Here is a 19585-nt window from a genome sequence, read left to right on the forward strand (position 1 = left end):
TGGTCATTACAGTACATGTTCCTTCTCAGATTGTTTTAATTTTACTTAACTAAGCTGCAGCTGTGTTTCCTAACCTGAAGTTGCCCATGTCAAATACAAAATCAGATAATCCTGAATGTGATCGTCTCAATGTCAAGTACAAGTATACATGTAGCAGGACCTTCTGTGGTTTGCATTTCACTGTATAATATAAATCATATTACTCAGTGGTTAATTCAAAAGACTTTTTATTGTTCCAATCAGACACCTCTTTGTTGCATCTGTAATGGACAGTATAAAAACACATGATAAAGAAAATATACAACAGATGTTTAGCACCAGGTTCTTCAACAGTGGGCTGATGGTTATTTTTCACAAGACTGAGCCACCTCTTCTCCATCGTGTTGAAATGGCAACCATAGTGACATACAAGGAGAGTCAGACACACAATACACTACAGGTTTAAGTTTTGACCTACAGCCAGACATCTTGGATCTTCAGAGGGCAGGAAAACATGAAATTGATCCAAGATTAGTGTTTATCGATCATCTGTCTGGCCTTGTCTATTTCACGGTTGATTAAGCAGAAGAGGAGTAGACCTAGCTGAGTCCCAGTGGAGGTAGGCGTCTCTCGCTCCAACTTGAGAAAAACAGAAACTCTAAGGAAACCTTAACAACATCACATTCCCACCTGCATTTAAACAGTAAGTAATGCTAGTACATTTATGATAAAACAATTTTTAATGCTATTATAACAAATAAGGATCTGTTATTTTCCTGCTTCATTGAGAAGAACAAAGCAGGTGGGAAAAACAGTTTGTAGAGCAATATCCTTTAAGATCACATTACATGGCTATGGAAACAAAACTGAAGTAACATCCCAGGCCATTGGTACTTGCGTACATCCATTCGTCTGTCAGCAATAAAATAATTACTACATACTGATAAATCATCTGGGTTTGTATTGCACCAAATATATTCTCTAGTTTTACAGTAGGGTTTGGTAGTGGGACATGGGATGTGCAAAATATGGGGGAGGAATCTGTGTAGTGGGATTAATAATCTCAGCTGGAATAGTGCAAGAAGTAGATCTGACACCAACATACAGTATATGCTTTGGGTGAAAACAAGACAATCACATAAAGGTAACTGAATTAAAACAAGACAGATCCCACAAACCGACAGATTAATCAGAATCTACCGTCTACAACTGCATAATGCCATTTTCTTCATCACTTCACATGTATCTCTGCACTTTGTTGGTGTTGGGACTGGATATGTAGTCTGCTAATTGCAGTTTGATGCAAATAATTGCTAAGTGCCAATTTAAAGAATTGTTTGAAAAATACTTGAAATGACAATGACAAAAATTATTTGGTTTAGTAAAGGCTGATGGCCAATTACCGTAGTTCACAACAATTTTTACAGACGGGGCCCATACAGAGAGTGATAGGGGGAAAAAAATACAAAAAAAATCCTTCATTTGAACCATGATTTTGGCAACTGATTCACAATACAACAGTGACTGCAGAAGAATGTTGCAAACCAGGCTGGGATTGTGAGAATGTCATTAAATTTCAATAAACTTTTCTCAAATCTAAAATAAAAAAACAGCTAATCATTAAATTAGAAATTTGGAGGTTTAACAGTGCCAAAGTATCTATAAATAAAAATCTTACTAGCATGGGGGATTTTACAACTGTACATTTTCAATGTTGAAGCAATAACTTAAAGTATTTAAATTTTTTTTTTTTTTTTTTACTGTTTTCAGATTAAGTTTTACAAAGAAAAGGTCATTGTCTGAAAGAAGTGGTGGCTTGATAATGAGGTATGTTATGGGGGAGATGGCACTGTCTAATGCAGTCAAGCTTCATCTTTCCTTCCAAGAAAACCTCTCTGACAGGGCTCATTGTATAAGCACTTATCCCATTAAAACTCTGTTCGACATAATGATTTGATCTACTATACACTTTCAGATAGACAAAGGCAAGTTGACCAAAAAAAAATCAAAAAAAAAAATCAAACATTCTGTACATACATATCCAAGGATAAAAATAGTGCAACATCAAGCTTTTGTTAAGTTAGACTGCTACATAATTGCTGAGTGTAAGACTGAACCATAGCGGGATGGTCAGTCCACGTGGTCAGCTCAATGTCCAAAGGCACCACGTTAAAACCACAGTCCCTTATCCAGGTCCGAGGAGGCCTCATGCTTCATTTAGTTTTCTGTCAGAAAAAAAAAGAGGGCACACAAGGACATTGTAGTGATTTGAAGCCTAATAAAAGTTGATGTGCTAAATGATATTACAGAAAAGATGCAGATAGTTACCAAATACAAAGTCGCACCACCTTGGCCCAGTCAGGCCCCTCATTCGCGATTGTCTCAACATTTTCGCTGGTGGAGGTTGTGGTGGTTCAGTAGACACAGCTCCAGGACTTTTGTATTTGACTTTCTGCCTCCCCACTGGCATCTCATCCTGCTCCTGAACTGATTCAGGTGCAGAACCTGCTAGCTCTCTTGAGGCAGTGCTATTCATTCTCCTTTTTCTCGCACTTTTCACAGCTTTAACAACTCCTACCAGTTTTCTCTCCCTTCCTGCAAATAGGTATGCAGAAGGTGACCCGTCATCCAGTGTCACAGTGCAGGAGTCCCACTCTTCCTCAGTTGATTCATTGTCTGGAGAGTTGATCTTCCTTAGAAACACCCGGCATTCCTTTAGCGTCTCAGGACTCCAGGCTTTAGAGCAGAGGTTCTGCTCTTTGTTAACATCCACAGGCTCCTGAGTTTGGTCAACAGAATTGGTGGCAGAACTGTTCTCCAAACAGTCAGATAACTGATATTGTGTTGATCTTCGTAATGCCTCACGTTTTGGTTGTAGCCCAGTCGCTACACATCCATTTGAAAAACTTGTAGCTACTTTTCTGTATTTTTTATTCCTCTGCCTCTTTTGCCACCTCTCCCTTTCCTTACGGTTTAGGAACCTTGTCCTTGCTCTTAATAGAGTGGCTTGGTATTTGCCAAATGCTCTGCTTCTCCTCCATTGGGCTCCCTGATTGAGCCTGCCTGTTGCAAACCTGGGAGTGAAAAGCTGACGCCTAATATCATGTGTTGATCGAGGTGCCTCATTTCTCTTGCTCAACCTTCTTTGAGCCTGTTGATGTTGCAAGGGACTTTTTGGCACCATTTTGGCAAATTTCTTGATGTGTTTGCGGAGTCGCTCTGCCTGAGGACTGTGGCAAGCACTTTTTTTATTGGCAGTACGAGGGAAGTGCATAAGTTCGTAAGGATTACGGGAGCTTGCCTTCTTGACAATAGCCAGAGACTGTGTCTCTGTGGTCTGCATAAACCAGGAGCAGAGCTGCTGCATGCTACAGGACCTTGGTTTGTTAGGAGGACAGTCGAATAGCGTTCTAACTGCAGAGGAATGTTTAGACTTCCTGTTGCCTTTAGTGCCTAGTTTAGAATCAAAAGCAATTTCTTTTCCTTGGTTCCCAACAGTATCTGAGACCCAAGTGTCAGAGATGACTCGTATTCGCCTGGCAAGCTCCTGGTTCATAGTCTTTTCCTCAGCTGATGCTGCCCACCACCTTAGCGTCTCTTTTGGGGTAAGGATTGAGTCTACAGACACCCCTGCCACTCTGCTCAGGTCCTGAGAGATGTTTTTCCTCTCTTGTCCACAGAGCTGTCTTTTCTCCCGTGAAGTTTCTACACTACTCTGTTGCTCTGCCTGTTTCCTTTCATTGCTGGCCTTGTTCAGCAGAAGTTGTTTAGAGCGCCGCAGAAGAGCATTACTGTGGCTATAGGATCTAGCGGTAGAGGTAGCAACAGCATGCAGAAAGTGGATTGAGGGCTTCCTCACTCTCATTGAGTGACGCACTGCTACAGGCTGATTTGGTAGTTTGTCCTTGCTTGCGTCATTTCTTTCTATCCCTTCTTCTGTAAGACTGCCTTTGCTTGTTGATTGATGACTGATTGTCCGCGGCTCTTTGGCAGATTTGAACTCTTGTAGAAGTACTTTCTTATGAATTTGTGTTTCAGGAGACTGCCGAGTATCCTTATTTATCTGAATTTTACGTTGCCGAGGTGAAACTGTGGTTACTGTAACTGAGATTCCAGAGATTTTAACCTTTGCAGGTCTACCTGGTTTCCTTGAGCGTATAGAGTCATCCCGAATCTGACATTTAATGTTACTGGTAGATTGAGGGGCAGACTCTTTCACAGGGCTGACAAATTTTAAGTCCTCTGACAATTCTGTAGCGGTTTTAATACTACCTGAGCTGATGTTGGAGTTGGGCATTAAAATGCCCAAGTCACTTTTAAGGCCCACTGCCTGCCAAGCATCATGAAATTCTGTTTGTAGCTTGTCAAATCCCTCAGACACTGTCCGTTTAATTTTCCTTGAACGGCCATATACTACTGTTATTTTGAGGTTCTTATTGACTTTCTCCTCTAGGTCAGATGGTACATTAGATTTTCCATTTACCGTTTTATCCCCCATTACTGGATCCACAGCCTTCTGCTTGCGTGGTCGACCAATGGGCCTCTTTACTTTTTGCTCCAGTTGTGGTCCCATCTTCTTTGGCCGACCAGGTCGCCTTTTTGGAGGAGTGGTTTCATGGAAAGATAGTAAGTCACCTGGTGATCTCTGGCCTTCAGTTCCAGCTACACGTTTCGTTGGAGTACCTTCATTCGACCTTCTGGGACTTATTTTAGGTGGTGAGGAAGCCGACTTGGCTGGCGAAGATTTGGCTGACGAAGACTTGGCTGGCGAAGAAGCAGACTTGGCTGGCGAAGACTTGGCTGGCGAAGACTTGGCTGGCGAAGACTTGGCTGGCGAAGACTTGGCTGGCGAAGACTTGGCTGGCGAAGACTTGGCTGGCGAAGAAGCAGACTTGGGTGATGAAGAAGCAGACTTGGGTGATGAAGAAGCAGACTTGGGTGATGAAGAAGCAGACTTGGGTGATGAAGAAGCAGACTTGGCTGGCGAAGAAGCAGACTTGGCTGGCGAAGAAGCAGACTTGGCTGGCGAAGAAGCAGACTTGGCTGGCGAAGAAGCAGACTTGGGCGATGAAGAAGCAGACTTGCGTGGTGAAGAAGCAGACTTGCGTGGTGAATAAGCAGATCTTGCAGGTGAGGTAGCTGACTTTAGTGGTGAAGAAACAGATTTTACTTGTGAAGAGGTGGACTCAGTCCGCTGGCTTATGTGTTTCTGAATTGTCCCTGACCATGAAGACTCTTCACATGGGTCAAAAGGTTGCTCTGCTTGTCCACTAGAGCCAGAGCCTGCTGATTTGAGACTATATCTGACTCCATCCTTATCCCTTACTGGTGATACAAACATGAGCTTAATTGGACTAGTGTACTGGACTTGGGAGTTGGGAGGACTCTCAACACAGGTAGCAGACGCAACGGTGACATCTATATTTGATGTGTTTTTGGGAGTTCCTGAAGCGGTCTTTGAGTCCTGTAGTCTTTGTAGTCTTTTTGGAGATGATCGTAGCCTTCCAAGAGGTTTGGCACCACAGTCACTGCCATCTGTCCCATTGTCTGAGCTTTGTTTTTCAGAACTCTTCTCTTTGGCAGCCACATTTTGTGGAAATACCTGGTTAGTGGAAACACTGTTTGACTCTTTGTCGGATGGTCCACATTGGTCTCTATGTGTTGATTCAAAGGCAAGCTTCTGTGTGTGCTCAGCTGAGGACAGGGATGTTTCACTTTTTGATTCAAGCTGGGTGTCCTTAGCATCTGGGTCTTTGGATAAGGCATCCAGTGTACTTGATGTCAATGCCTTGTCATTTCGTGTTCTCTGGTTAACGATGCTGTCAGGGAAACATGCATGAATAAACATGGGCTCTGTGACATAGGAGGAGAACCACTGTGGTAGGACTTTATTTCTCCTGGATCTCCTTGCCTCCTTGGAATGATGGGATTGACATTTCTGCCTTTCTCTTACAGGACAACGGCAATCTTTACCTTTACTGGGTCTATTGTCACTGTCAGAACTTTGACTTGATTGTGCATTTTCATGATTTCCATCACTTCCAGCACCATTACCCATTCCATCTTTACAGGGCTTGCTACACTGTTTTGCTGAGGCTGCAGTCACTGTCATCACCTGTGTTTGAACACTGTCACCATTTGAGCCTTGTTTACCACGTTTGCTCTGCAGCTCAGGGGTGGTAATTTCAGTGCCTGAGAGAGTAAAATCCTTTTCCTCACTAGATATCTCCTTTTCTTTCTCCTCTGCTTTAATGATCTGAATGTCTTCTGTTACTATAACTGTCTGTATCTCCTCTTTCACTTCATCCCTGTCACTTTCTTCTTGGAGAATGTTCAGTGGTCCCTCCTTAACTTTATGATTCTCTACAGGTTCCACATCTACCTCCAGCTCTCTTTTGGACTCCTCTTTAACTAGGTTTGAATCTGATGAAGTGTTTGATGTAGTTACAGTAACATTTTCATCTTTCAATCTTGCCTTCTTTGCTGGTGGCCCCTTTTTCCTGCTGTAAGACTGGTCAAGCATGGCAAGTTCTCGTTTAATCTGTAAAGTATGCCTTCTGGTTGAAGCATCATCAGTGGGTGTTGCCAGAGCAGTAAGGACTTCTTGGCGACGGCGAGAGCGTGTATTAGGTGACTTGGACTCTTTGCTATCCTGTCGATTGAACAGCTCACTGAGATTGTAGTCACTAGCACTGCCTGTATGAAGCACTGTGGTGATGATTTCAGTCAGATGGGCATCAGCAGGATACTTCAAGTTCTGACTGGTTGAGGGAGACTGCAGCTGCTCCTTTTCAGAGACATAAAGGGCTGTGGAAACCAAAGGTGGGTCTTTCTCTATTGGTCTGATTGTCTCCAGTTTCTCACTGAAGCGATCCACAACATCTTGCAGTAAAGTCCCACTTGGGTTCTGCTCAGCCTGACTACTACTTGGGGTCCTACACTCTTGCTTCTCTTCTGCAGCTGTATCCATATCTGCTTCCTGGTGGCTTGCACTCAAAAGACCATCTTTAACTATAAGGTCAGCTTCCTCCTCTTGTCTGTGGTGAAGGAGGGAAGGTGGCTTGTCATCAGTTTTCTTATTGATGTCTGAGGGGATAGGGGACAGAGGGGGAGGAGAGGGGCTCTGCTCTCTCTTCAAGATAGGAGGATCTCCATCTCCAACCCCTGTTTCTATTGTGTTCCTGACCTGCGTCAGACAGGCATGGTTTGAATAACAGGGACAAGAGTGGGGGTTGTGTTGGTTACAGCAGATCGATGAGGAAGGGCATAAACTAGAGGAGGGAGTGCACAGTGAAGGGGATTTGGATGATGAGGGAGAGGATACAAATGAGCATGAGTTGACACGACCTACAGCCAGGCTTTGGCAGGAAATGCAGCGCAGCCTCTTGGGGCAAAGAACAGTATAGGTTTCTATCCTGGACCTCTGCAAGCAGCAGTAGCATGAGCCCCTAGGAGCTTCACCTTTACAGTCTGTTAAAGGGTAGTGATGGACACTACACCTGGACTTGCAGTCTCCTGGATGATACATTGTGCTGCCATGACCTTGATGATCACAGTCAGTTAAAGGGCAGTATGGGCTGCTGTTATGGTCTTTACATTCACTAAAAAGGACTGCATCATGGGTAATATTATCCTGTGGGTTTACACCACAGTGACAGCAGTTAGATTCAATTTGACCCACAGGTCTGTGATTAAGAAACAACAGCATTTTTTCCTGGTGCATCAGCTTCAGGATCTGGTAGAGTAAGGAACTGTGTGATGGGCAGAGTGAGCTGAGAACAGCATCCAGCGCAGAGCTCTGACGACACTTAGTCCCTCTTTGTCCAATATCCCCTGGTTCTTTTGTAAGAGATGGCAGCAGGGAGCTAGATGCAAAAATATAAAGATTGGAGGTTTAACTTGTAGCTGAGCTCAGTTTTACATGACAAACAATAAATATGTACTCACCCAGAGTCTGATTATGTTTTAAGTAACACCATTATAAACATTTTGTGTTGATTCCATTACGGTCTGTTATACGATTTTCCACTTCACCCGTTTTTTATCATAAAAACTCAGAAATATATATATATTTTTTTTCAATAACTGAATAAACAAGTTGTTCTCAGAGGAAAATAAGGTCAGAACACAGTTTCAAGCTAGAAAGGTGGCAGGGTCCACCACATATAAACAAAGTGAAACAGTATGAAATTGTCTTGTCCCTTAAGTTTGTTTATCCAGTTTATTTAGCCATGAAAACGTTTAGTTTGTTTAGGCACCAACAAAGTCAATACAGATCTTTCTCTTCTGATTAAAATGTCTTCCCCAAAACTACATATAGTGCCTTTAAAGTGAGCAATATTATGGTCCTATCCATTTTTATTATTGCTGTAGTATTAAAGTTGTTTGTAGCCTGCAGCTTACTTACATAATTAGAAACACATTGTGATTCCTTATAACACGCACTTGTAATTAAATTAAAAATTAACTACAATAAAATCGTTCTCAGATATGATAGGTATCCTGTCTGTACTCATCATAAAATCAATGTTTAACATCAACAAGGAACAATAAAGGTTTTGAAATCCACATGTTGTAACTGCCTTTTACTGAACACACAGCTGTGAACTGGTGAAGGAAGTTTAGTGTTGGACAGAGCAAGTTGAACTTTGAACCATATTCTAGCCTGATTTGCCATTGTTAGGTTTGTCATGCCAGCTTTTGTCAAACCAGCATTTAAGACAGGTCCATGAAAACAGTAACAGTGAAAAAAAGTTGTTCTAGTAAACTGTTTCTAATATGCACTGGCACCCTGAACAAAGCATTATGTCAGCAAAAGAATTATAGCAGGCAACTGATTAGAGAACTGTTTTATTGATGAGTTGCTCAAGGCAAATGATAACATTCTGCTAAAAGCAGAAGGAACGATTGTAGAAACGCCTCAACCAAAATGTTTTTTGTTTTTTTTAAAATCAACAGCATTTTCTCCAACAAACTAACAGCTCAAAAAAACCCTCATGTTCAAATCATCTAACAGTTAAATCAGGGCCATGAGTGATTTATTTCAATATAAAAGCAGGTCATCAATTTAAATAACATTAAAATTGCTTCAGTGTTTGATAAGGGATCGCATTTCCAACAATTTAAGTACTGTATGTATCCAGACCTGTTTGACTGGGCTGGATGCAGTGTAAGAGTCTTACATTCTGTAGTGTTACCTTTAAGTTTGTTATGATAATCAAGTTATTATTTTTTTAAATCACTTAAATAATTTAATCTTAACAAAAGCACTAAACAATCACAATAACCAGGGGTGTCATTTCAGGACTAAATAAATTAGATAGGCTAACATTTAAAAGCGGTCATGCAATTGTAGCAATACACATTTCACATTGCATCAAAGTGCCCCAATACAAATCAAGAACTACAACAATCAAACTAGTAAAATCACAGTTTTGAAGCACAATCAATAAATAAGTATGCAGCAACAACACAAAACAGGTTTCTACAGTAAAATGCTTCTTGTAAATCATAGTGCAATAATTGATTTATGCATAAATAGCAGATTTCTGTTAAGTCGTTTTTAAAATTTGCCAGCAGTTCAGTCCAAAAAAGAAAAAGAGAAAAAAAAAGCCCTAAGCTCCATTTGAAAACAAGCCAAAGTTTGTTCGCAGAATATACTGCAATTAAACATACACAATGAAAAAACTGTCTTTTTCTATTTCTTAAAAGGTCTTCAGGCTTGTTTACAAACTGGCCTTTTGATATAAATCGCAGATACTTCCCAGAGTAGAGACATCATGCTGCACTATGCTGTAGCCCCAGACACAGGCACTGTGTACTGTTATGATCAGAAACATTCAGGAGCGGAGACATCAGTGTTTGTATAGTTTCCAAAGTTAGAAAAGTTGAAATGCCAAACAAGAAATTGAACAGGTTTACAATTAGCTTTAAAATCACAAATAACACAAAGATAACCAACAAGGACAAATGGCAGATCTCCTGTAAATGCCAACGGGCAGAATTTTATCCTTTTTAAAAAAAATTATTTCTCATTTAACGACCAAATAACTGTATAATAATTTACTTGAAGTTAAATGTTGTTGAGTGTTCCTAACCTAATAAGAGCTCATACCCCAGCAGATTCAGCATCGTAACACTGAGGCCTTGATGTGAAAACAGACATTGGAATATAGGCAGATAAAGTTCAGAGGTATATGTGGCAGAGAGGTTAGAAAGAGAGAAAGAGAGGCAGGCTGACATCACAGCAAAACAAAACGAAGCAGCTTTTTGTGGGTAACCCTGAACTGCTGCTTTGGTAGTAGCACTGTTAATGGAAATAGGCCCATCTCAAAGACAGACATGAGTGTAGACGCAACATTTAGCATTTCCCCAGACACAGACAAACAAGCCTGTGCGCCTTACACTGAATCAAGTCATTGTCACACTACTGTAGCCTCCAGTAGCCTTCACAATCATAAATAACCATATCCATGCACTAAAGTCTAGTTGAAATGAGCTTCTTTGTTGTATCTACCCTTCTTTGTGCTAGGGAAATGGTCCAGTAGCGTAAAGTTTTAAGCAGCAGTCATGTATGAGGTTTACAGTAATACAGCTACAGTAGCAGAGTTAGTAAATATCTGTGATAATAAAAGAACATCTTTCACAAACAGTACACATACACAATAACATACAGTTCCCAAGCTTATCAGTGCACATTTTAAAACATGCTGCACAGTTGCATTCCAACTACACTCAATACAATGTTCAGACTAGCTTGCACAAATGAAGCGGGGAAACTATGAGGACACAAAATGGCTTTCTTAAGCTAATCTCTTCAACAAAAACTCATAATGACAATGTAGCCACAACAGCAGTTTGTACTGTACAATCTCCCTGTTTGTAGAGGTGTCTACCCATAGCAATGAGTTTTTAATCTGTTATAATGGCTCTAAGTCACTTCAGTAGCCTGGGTGAAATACCCAGAGAGAGATAGAAAGCTGCAAATGACAATCATCAACGCTCCATTAACAAGGAGCTTTAAGAATTGAATCAAACCTGAATAACCTAATAACCTAACAGCTAGGAAACATGAGAGTCACACTTTATTTCTTAGCTCTAAGAGGTCCGCAACTGCATTTCTCACACTCGATCCTGGGCAATCTGGTTGACAATCAAATGTCAGTTTACTCCTTGAAGAAAAACCACATCATATGAATATGAAAACAATGTTTACTTCCTGAAGCTCTTAAAGGATAGTTCTGGTGTTATTTCATTCTGTTCCGACCAATAGATCACCTATGAAGACCAAAACCAACAATTGATTTATCCTTAAAAGTATAGTCTTTTTAGTCACAGACTGATACCAATGTGCTGTAAAACTCTACTGCTATCCAGAAAATACTGTGTATACTGTATAATCTGATGCAGGCCAGTGAAGACAAAAAGATCCATCCAAAAGGTAGTGAACCACAGCAAAAATGTCTCAGCCATGGCAGATGAAAGTTTAAGACAAAAACCACCCTTCTTTAAAACATTTTGTAGTTTGCACATCTGCCACTTTTCCATCAAAAGAAGTATTAAATAAATGAGGCCACTGATGATTTGAATACAGCAGGTTTCGGCCACACAGACAACACATTCTAGCAGGATAAAATTAATTCCTTAGTTTTGGTCTTTTCATTTGTTGATTTACGTCAACAGATAATATAATGCAAGTCATATCCTTTAAGATCTTTTAGCTTTACTGATAAAAAACTGAATCTATGACATGTTTGTTTAGTTTATCAGCCCCTGTGAAAAAAAGCTGCAATGAGGACCACTGCCTCTTGAAAAATGCTGAACCTTGTAGCTGCTTAGATCAAAGCCCAGGACAAAGCTTGAGAAATACAGCTTGAAGTATGACCATCACATTACAGACATAGTTGAAAGACCTGAATATCGATATCCATATATTTTATAAAGGCATGTGTTGTGTTTTAACAAGTGTCTCCAGAAAACATTTATCTTGTACGAGGTGATGAGTTCAAGTGTTGAGGAGTTCTGGAGGCGTTTCGTGGTCTAGAACCTCTTTGCGTCAGCAGCTGAGGAAAGAGTCCCTGAGTTGGTGGTACTGGTAATGGTACCAGAACCGGACGAGTTGGAATTGGATGAACAAAAGTTGGCAGATTTCTTCTTGGGCGGGTTCTTCAGTGTACCGGTACGCTCCTTGACTTTATATTCCAGTGTGCTATGGGGCACCCCATAAACCCCCTGGGCCTTGGACACACTCATGCGACCTCCCATAACCATGGTGATGGCCTCTTCCAGCAGATCATGGTCGTACTGGCGGTATCTCCCGCGTTTCTTCCTAGGTTGCTTGTCTTTATCCCGGCCACTTGCCCCCTCTTCTGAATCATCCAGCGATGACCCTCGTGGTCCCAGGCGATGAGGTGACTGGTTGGCAATGCCCGGACCGCCTTGTGGTAAGAAAGGAGGTCTGAGTTTGAAGAGAGATGAAGGTCTAGCACTAGCGGTCGATGAACTGGCAGTACCTTCTGTTGTTGAGGTTCGTTGGTGTAGGTTTTCAGCCATGCTGCAATTCTCAGCTTGGATCGACCTGTTATGGTCGGACATGGAACGGACCTGAGGAATACGCAGGGGTGTGGGCGGTTCCAGACTGGGGGTGGGGCTTGGTGAGGGTTGGAGAGCATCCCTGAGCTGGGGAAAGGAGTGTGGGAGGGTTTTCTGTAGACCACTCGGCTGATAAAAGCTAAGACAGGATGAAGGGAAACTCAAGTCTCCATTCTCCTCTGCAGCTCCTCCGATTTCTGCCCGCTCTGCCCACGCCGCCACCTTCTGCAGAACAAGGCGGGCTTCACCACCCAGCATTGATGACATCACGTTGTATGATGTCACTTCATCCCTGAAATCTCTGCTTCCTGGTGCGAGTTGATGTGGCCTCCCCTCAGCCCAGCCGTCCAGACCTCGCCTCAGAATGTGAAGAGGTATTCCATAAAGCAACGCAGCCCGCTGCTCCTGCAGCCTCCCTGAACGTATATCCTTCAAGGCCTTGGACAGCAACCCCTCAGACAGCTCCAAGCTCCTCTCAATGTACTCCTCCTTCTGCCTGCGCTGCCTCCTAGGGATGTGAGGACCAAACAGCAGGGTCAGGATGGAGGTGATGGAGGGGGTTTGATTTTGGCATAGGGGACAGGGGGGTTGCAGAGCGAGGGGTCCACTCCTTTATGCCTTGTGTTGGTAACATCACTGCGCCTGTTATGTTTCATGTCTGTCTGTTCTCAGTCTGTTTCTGCGCCCTCACACACACACATATTCTGTGTGTGTGGCAAAGCCTCTTCACGTCCAGGTGGGACAGTCTGTGAATGGCTGGGGTTACTTTGGCGTGCACACACAACCCCTGTAGTTTTGAGATATCCTTCAGTGACAGTCCTACATGCTTGAAGGTTGAAATAATCAAACTCATTACTGGATCAGTAAAAAAGGAGGTAAAATCGTTGTGAGGCACTGCAATATTCTCCTCAATGTACAATCCTGAGCTGTTGGCAAATGTTATAATAGGGTTATAATTGCTGTGACGTTACCGCTCAAGAGATAAAAGAGTCAACCCCATAGAATCAAAACACCAAACACAAGCTATCTCTTCATAATAACTACCAATGAAGTGACCCAAAGGACTGCCAAACAAAGGAGTACGCATTATCATTCAGGCCACAGAAGTGTTAAATCAAGCAGTGCTGGTGAAAATGACAGTAACACAACACAGTATTGATGCTAACCTTCCAATCGTAGCCATGCTATACACCATGAAGGAAATGCAGTAGACAATAGTACTGAAATGGGGATTTCCTCACATGCAAATAAAGTTTCAGTCATTGTGGGTTTGGACAAAAATGCCGTGGTCATATAAATGTATTACCATCTTTAAGAAGAACCCCCAGTTTTAACCAATAGTAATGACAGGGCGTCTTTGTGCATTTTGCTGCAAGGCTGAATACCAGTTAAATGTATAAACAGAGGAAATCCATGAATTAAAAAAAGACTCTTACCCTGAGGCTTTGTGATTAGATGAAGATGTTGATGAAGTTGCTGAGCAGGCAGAGTTCCTGTTAGAGAGGTCGAGCACGCCATCTGTTACAAGAGGAATTTATTTAAACTGGTTAGGGATTGAGTTGCAGTACTTAGGTAAAACTTAGAAAGCTCAAAAGATGCATTTATCAGCTTTGTATTCACAATATACCCGATGCCTTCCCCACCTGGTTCGCTTTCACCCTCTTTCTCCTCCTGGGTTCGGCTCACTGTGAGATCCAGAGGGGCATCTGATGTGTCTGACAGAGGTGATGAGGTCCTTGTTGTAACACCATTTGTATTGGTGTGGAGCAGGCACTTGGACGCGTACTCCAAGGCAAACTGATGTATCATCTTCTTCATCAGCTCCTGGGCAACCAGAGGGATGTTGGAATCACAGCCTGGGGGCACATCTGACGAAGAAGGCACAGATAGGAGTCAAAACGAGAGGATCTGACTTGTAACATTACAAACAAAGATTCCCATTAAACGTATAGGACAACAGAAGCGGAAGTTTTGGGGTGTTTGGTTCTCATGGAAAGGTTTACCTGATATCTTGCCATAAATACATCAGCGTGTGAGCAGCAAAAGTGTGTCCAAAATGTGTACAAGAAACTCTATTTAGGCTTTATATCAGGTAGTTAAGTATTGGTAAGTGTGAAACATAGTTTTAACTTAAAAATCTGCTTTTTGTTGTTCAGGCAGTGTGAGAATTTATACGGTCAGACTCTATAAATGCGCCTACTGGCAGAACATGAACAATGATGTAATTTAATGACCATGGCTGTTTATGGCACCATTGTCTGGTTATTTCCCACAATTTCCCAATTGGTGTTCCAGAAATTATTACCATTATTATGAAATCACACTGTCAAAATCGCCCCCTCCTACCTCTTAGGCTGAGGCTGAGCTGAAAATATGAAACTTAGCACTGAACTGAACTAAGATGAGTCATTTCCTCATAAATCCACTTTGGAAACAGTTCGCTGGTAATCACAATGAATTTTCTCTGAAACCGTTGGGATGACTTCAAGGACCACTTGAGGAGCCCCAACCACATTTTTGGTAGTGCTGACCAATAAATCACATTTTTATAGTCACTGCGATCTGAACATGTGCAGTAAACACGTTGCAAAAGACTGCCTACAACACCATGAACAAGAGAGATCATTTCATTTCTATGCCCCATGCATTCACCGCTCATGATACGAACGTTTGAACAACTGCTGATCTGAGCACTTCAGTAGTTGATTATCACAGCTCATGTTGAACAATGTTATCACACATTACAGATTTTCCTCACACTGCGTAGGCCTAATTTTAGGAACTCTGTGCTGGTATATCATCGGTTACTTGCAAGAAATTGTGTCTTGATAAACCAACAAGGTTTGGATTATTCAAAGGGATAAGACATTGTGTGTGTGTGTGACAAAGTAAATCAAATTTCAATTCACCTCCATTGTATTAGTGCGGCAGCGGCAACATTAGAGGAGGATATCTCGAACCTCAGCACTTATAACTGAAATTATCTACAAAGGAAGCACTTTGCAAAGTGCAAAAACAAGATCTGATAATTTGGCTATGGACACACTCATGAAAATCCCCAGACAGCTAGTGACGACACACAAGCGTGCTGGTGGCAAACCAGACAAACTGAAGCAGACTAATTTTGTATTGTTATGACTAATTCTTCTATTTGGATGGCAACTGAGTCACTGCAGGGTGAAAGCGGACAGCTGTGCGCCTACAACGGGAGCTTTAGCGAATCATCAGATGGAACTTTTGTGCCGTACCTGACTCACCTTTCTTGTGAAACACAGCTTGTAGGAACCTGTGTGCTGACTGGCTGCTCTCCGAGAGGGTTGGAGCCTGACAAGGAGAGTAATCAGAGGGGGAGGAGAGGGGCGACGTGGCTGCAGGTACTTGATCCTGCAGAGGAAAAAATTACTTTACCGACTGCTTTTACTATGATGAATATAGTATATCCTATAATATTCAATATCTTATGTCAAACCATTTAACAGTCAAGAGACTAAGGATAACTTAAAGTAGCCCGAAATAAAAACACTGTTACTCACACTGAGTTTATCCAGGGGGAGTTTGCAGAATGAACACTGAGAGCAGCTTGCTTCTGGGGACCAGTCGTCCGCCTCTTCGGGTTCACAGTCTGAAAGGCATAACATCACATAACCAGGCATTAATAAAGGAGAATACATCAAGGATCGAACAGCGTCTTACTGTGCTTACAATATAAAGAGCAGCAGTGGTTTCCAAGCTGCATCATCACACCAACTTTATTTAAGAGAACACTACATGCTGCCGACTATAGATTAGTCTTAGAGATTTTGCTGTATGAGCAGCTAACACTAAATACAAAGCTCTAAGACTCGCAAAAATCCTATAGACAGGTGTCGATTTATAAACTCTAATAAGGTCTGCAGGATGTTTTGTTTTAGTTACATTATTTAGACTAACGTAGCCATTTTTCTTAATATCCCTGGTTGCACTTATTACGAGCGAGTTAGTTGCAAATCCCGGGCAGGTCTGCTTCGTGACAATTTGGGACTTTTTCCTGATATCTGTGATTAAATCTGTACTTTTAAAATTAAAAAGGCAAACAAATTACTGTCACTCAAACAGTATTTTCACACAGCAATTCATCATGGCTGCCAGGTCTCTATCACACATCATCTGATTTAGTTCCCGTCTGGCCTCACTCAGACTCCAGATGGCACTGCTGATTGCATTGAGACGGCACCGATGGCGTCAAGCAAGCTGTGTGTTTTGGCTGCTGGTAGAAGCACCAGTGACCTGTGATAGCAAACCACAAGCTAATGGAGAAAGTAGAGCTATACGAGTTAAGAGCGGTGTATAATCCTACCAGATGTACATTGGATAAGTTTGCAATGATGCGATACACCACCATTTTGTAATTTGAATCATTTCAGTTTTTATATCTATTAAAATGATTTACCATTATCAGTGCCTGGGTTAGGGGTACTTTCTAAAAGTGTCTAAAATAAAAAGGGCAGACAAAATCTTTTTCCCTCGTAGCTATAAGGAGTCACAAGAGGTATTATTATAATAACTACCAGGGACCCCAAACAACATTTGCTGCCACACAATGAGCAGTGATGTATAGGGCAACATCTCCGCAGATGCATTTTTTACTGGAAAACTGCTGACTGGATGTTGTGTATCTTGTTTCTAGGGTCAGTTTCATCCATCTAAATCTAACATTCTCATGAATGCTGTGCAGGCTTATACCCTTGCAAAAAAAAAAAAAAAATTACTTTATTTTATTCATCGTCCTGCCTCGTACTGTTTGCGTTGTTTTTCCCTGCCTTGGGTTGATGTGAGTAAGCTGCCCTCTTAGTAGCAAGGTTGGTGGTTCCCTGATATAGTTTATAATTAAGCAGCATGTTTGATATACTGCAATTTGTCAGATGGACTGTGAGGTCATCATCTATGTAAAAATGGTGTTACAAGTTGCTTTGTTTTGAGAGGCACGGACGGGGAGAGGGCAGGCGGTATCTATCCTTAACTCGAAGCATAAAAAAAGATTGATCTCTTTTAAATGAGTGGCTGCAAAGTGTAGTAGCTGTACTTCAAAGATAACAGGGTTAATGTTATATAACTGTTAAGCAAGAGTCTTTAACGTGACACACAATATTGAGTACATGTTTCGGTGACTATCAAATACGAATCAACCCATGGCTGAAAATATCCTGTAGTCTGTATGTCTGAGCAATATCTGCTAAAAACTTCAGCAACCAGCTGTTTGGGGAAATTAATTGGCCTTTTAACAAAAATGAAATGTTTGTGACAAATTTCTAAAGATGGAGTCAGAAAGGATTAGGAGACAGATTAAGACATTGTGAAGTGTCTGTCATTTCATAATTTTTGCTGAAAATAAATATATAATGCACAAAAACAATAACCCACCATCAAATAAATTGAGGTCTCTCAGCAACATTTGGCCATAGATTCCCTCCAGAATACTTTCAAACCCTGCAAGACAAAATACAGAGAAAAAAATCCTTCAGTGCTGACATGAACGAGTTATGAATGTTAAAGCTGCTTGACAAAACGGTGATGTATGTTTTTCTCATTTTATGGCCCTGAGCCAAACCGGACCAGTTCGACGGCAACACATTTGCAATTGTCAACTTCGGGCTGACACCAAACACCTGTAATGATTAACGACTTCGTACGATCGCTTGACAAAACACACAATACATATGATCGGCGAAGAGGAGAAACATTAATATATCGATGTGTTTTTTGTTTCGTGCAGTCTGCGTTTGATGTCACTCCGATTATGTGTTATAAACAAGAACAAATCCAGCTACCATCAGGTGGGTTAGCCTGAGGTTACCGGCTGCTGTAATGTTAGCATGAAAAACTGTGTTCAAAATAGCAATCGGTACGTGGAAGACAGTTACCCGAGACCACAGAGATGTATGCTTTTCTCATATTGCACTAACATTAGCTGCCCTAACGTAGCAACAATCCCCTCCCCCTAATAATATCAACAGCTAAGTTAGCATAGCTTGTTAGCACGGCATTAGCATAGCCAACATAAATGTCAATAAACACATCTAGCTAACACTGCAACTGTCTGTTAGCGATAAATTACGTGATACGCCTTGATGCTACATGTTCGGTATCCCTTCAGTCGTATGAAAAAGATGCGAAAGAGCTAGCGCCGGTGAGTAGCAAGCTAGCTCTGAGAGACAAAGAAGAGGAGCCAACTGTAACGGCTAGCCAGCTGGTAAATATTAGCCTGCCAGCTTAAGTTAACCGCTAAAGCTGTGGCCACCTACGGTGCCAGGCTACTAGCTAGCGAGTGGTTAGCTAACATTAGCTAGCAATCTGAGATAGCTTGGGGTAGCGATCCCTCTGCAAACGGGCGAAATCTCTTTGAAAGCTCGCTGACTTTTGACAAAATATGAACTGCACATGGATCATACCGACGCAGTGTATCAGTTTGTGTCGCCAAGAATCAAGTTCCCGCCGAAACCCTTTCCTTTCTGCCGTGCATTTGGTGCACTGCACGGTCGCCATTCTGCGTCCGACTCCTTCCCCCCTCTCTCTCCCTCTGTTTGAACGACAGGAAGCGGCTGTGGACGGTTTTACCCTCACCCTGCCATGGCTGCGGTGCCCCCCACCGGCCACTAGGGGGTGGAGGGAGGCTGGAGAGAGAGAAGGGACATATTTGCCCTGAATTCAGTCTCACAGATCAAACTCATTCCCACTTTCTGTGCTGCTTTTGCAAAAATAAACCCTACAAAGGGCATGTTTTTCTGTTAGGTGCATGCTACAGATAGCTGGATAAAGATATAAACAACACCTCTCTTAAAGCTCAGTGTCATTAACCTTGTTGAAATGTGTCGTGGGAGCTGCGGCTGCTAAACCCTAAAACAATAAACTTTAATGCTCACATAAAACACAAGTAGATACAGTATCTATAAATATATATATCATGTGAGTAGCTGGTCACATGAACATGTATGCCATGAATAGCAATATATATATATATATATTTATGTGTCATCCC

At 41.9% G+C, this 19585-nt stretch overlaps 1 protein-coding gene across 4 annotated transcripts; it reads right to left on the reverse strand.

The window, feature by feature from the left end:
• Nucleotides 1-210: 210 nt before the first annotated feature.
• lcorl (ligand dependent nuclear receptor corepressor-like) lies at nucleotides 211-19096 on the reverse strand. Of its 4 annotated transcripts, none has more exons than XM_073467166.1 (8): nucleotides 18999-19096; nucleotides 17971-18036; nucleotides 16104-16192; nucleotides 15828-15954; nucleotides 14214-14438; nucleotides 14007-14088; nucleotides 2308-7844; nucleotides 211-2204 (listed from the first exon to the last, which is right to left on the reverse strand). In XM_073467166.1, the coding sequence occupies exons 1-8, from the start codon at nucleotides 19090-19092 to the stop codon at nucleotides 2197-2199; spliced, it is 6228 nt and encodes a 2075-aa protein (XP_073323267.1). In that variant the 5' UTR covers nucleotides 19093-19096; the 3' UTR covers nucleotides 211-2196. The 4 variants fall into 4 exon arrangements, with proteins under 4 accessions (XP_073323267.1, XP_073323259.1, XP_073323283.1 ...); XM_073467158.1 differs by having other exon boundaries at nucleotides 15819-15954; XM_073467182.1 differs by lacking the exons at nucleotides 211-2204; nucleotides 2308-7844 and adding an exon at nucleotides 8814-13078.
• Nucleotides 19097-19585: the final 489 nt, after the last annotated feature.

The sequence above is a fragment of the Pagrus major genome, chromosome 1 (assembly GCF_040436345.1).
Source record: "Pagrus major chromosome 1, Pma_NU_1.0".
Lineage (NCBI taxonomy): Eukaryota > Metazoa > Chordata > Actinopteri > Spariformes > Sparidae > Pagrus > Pagrus major.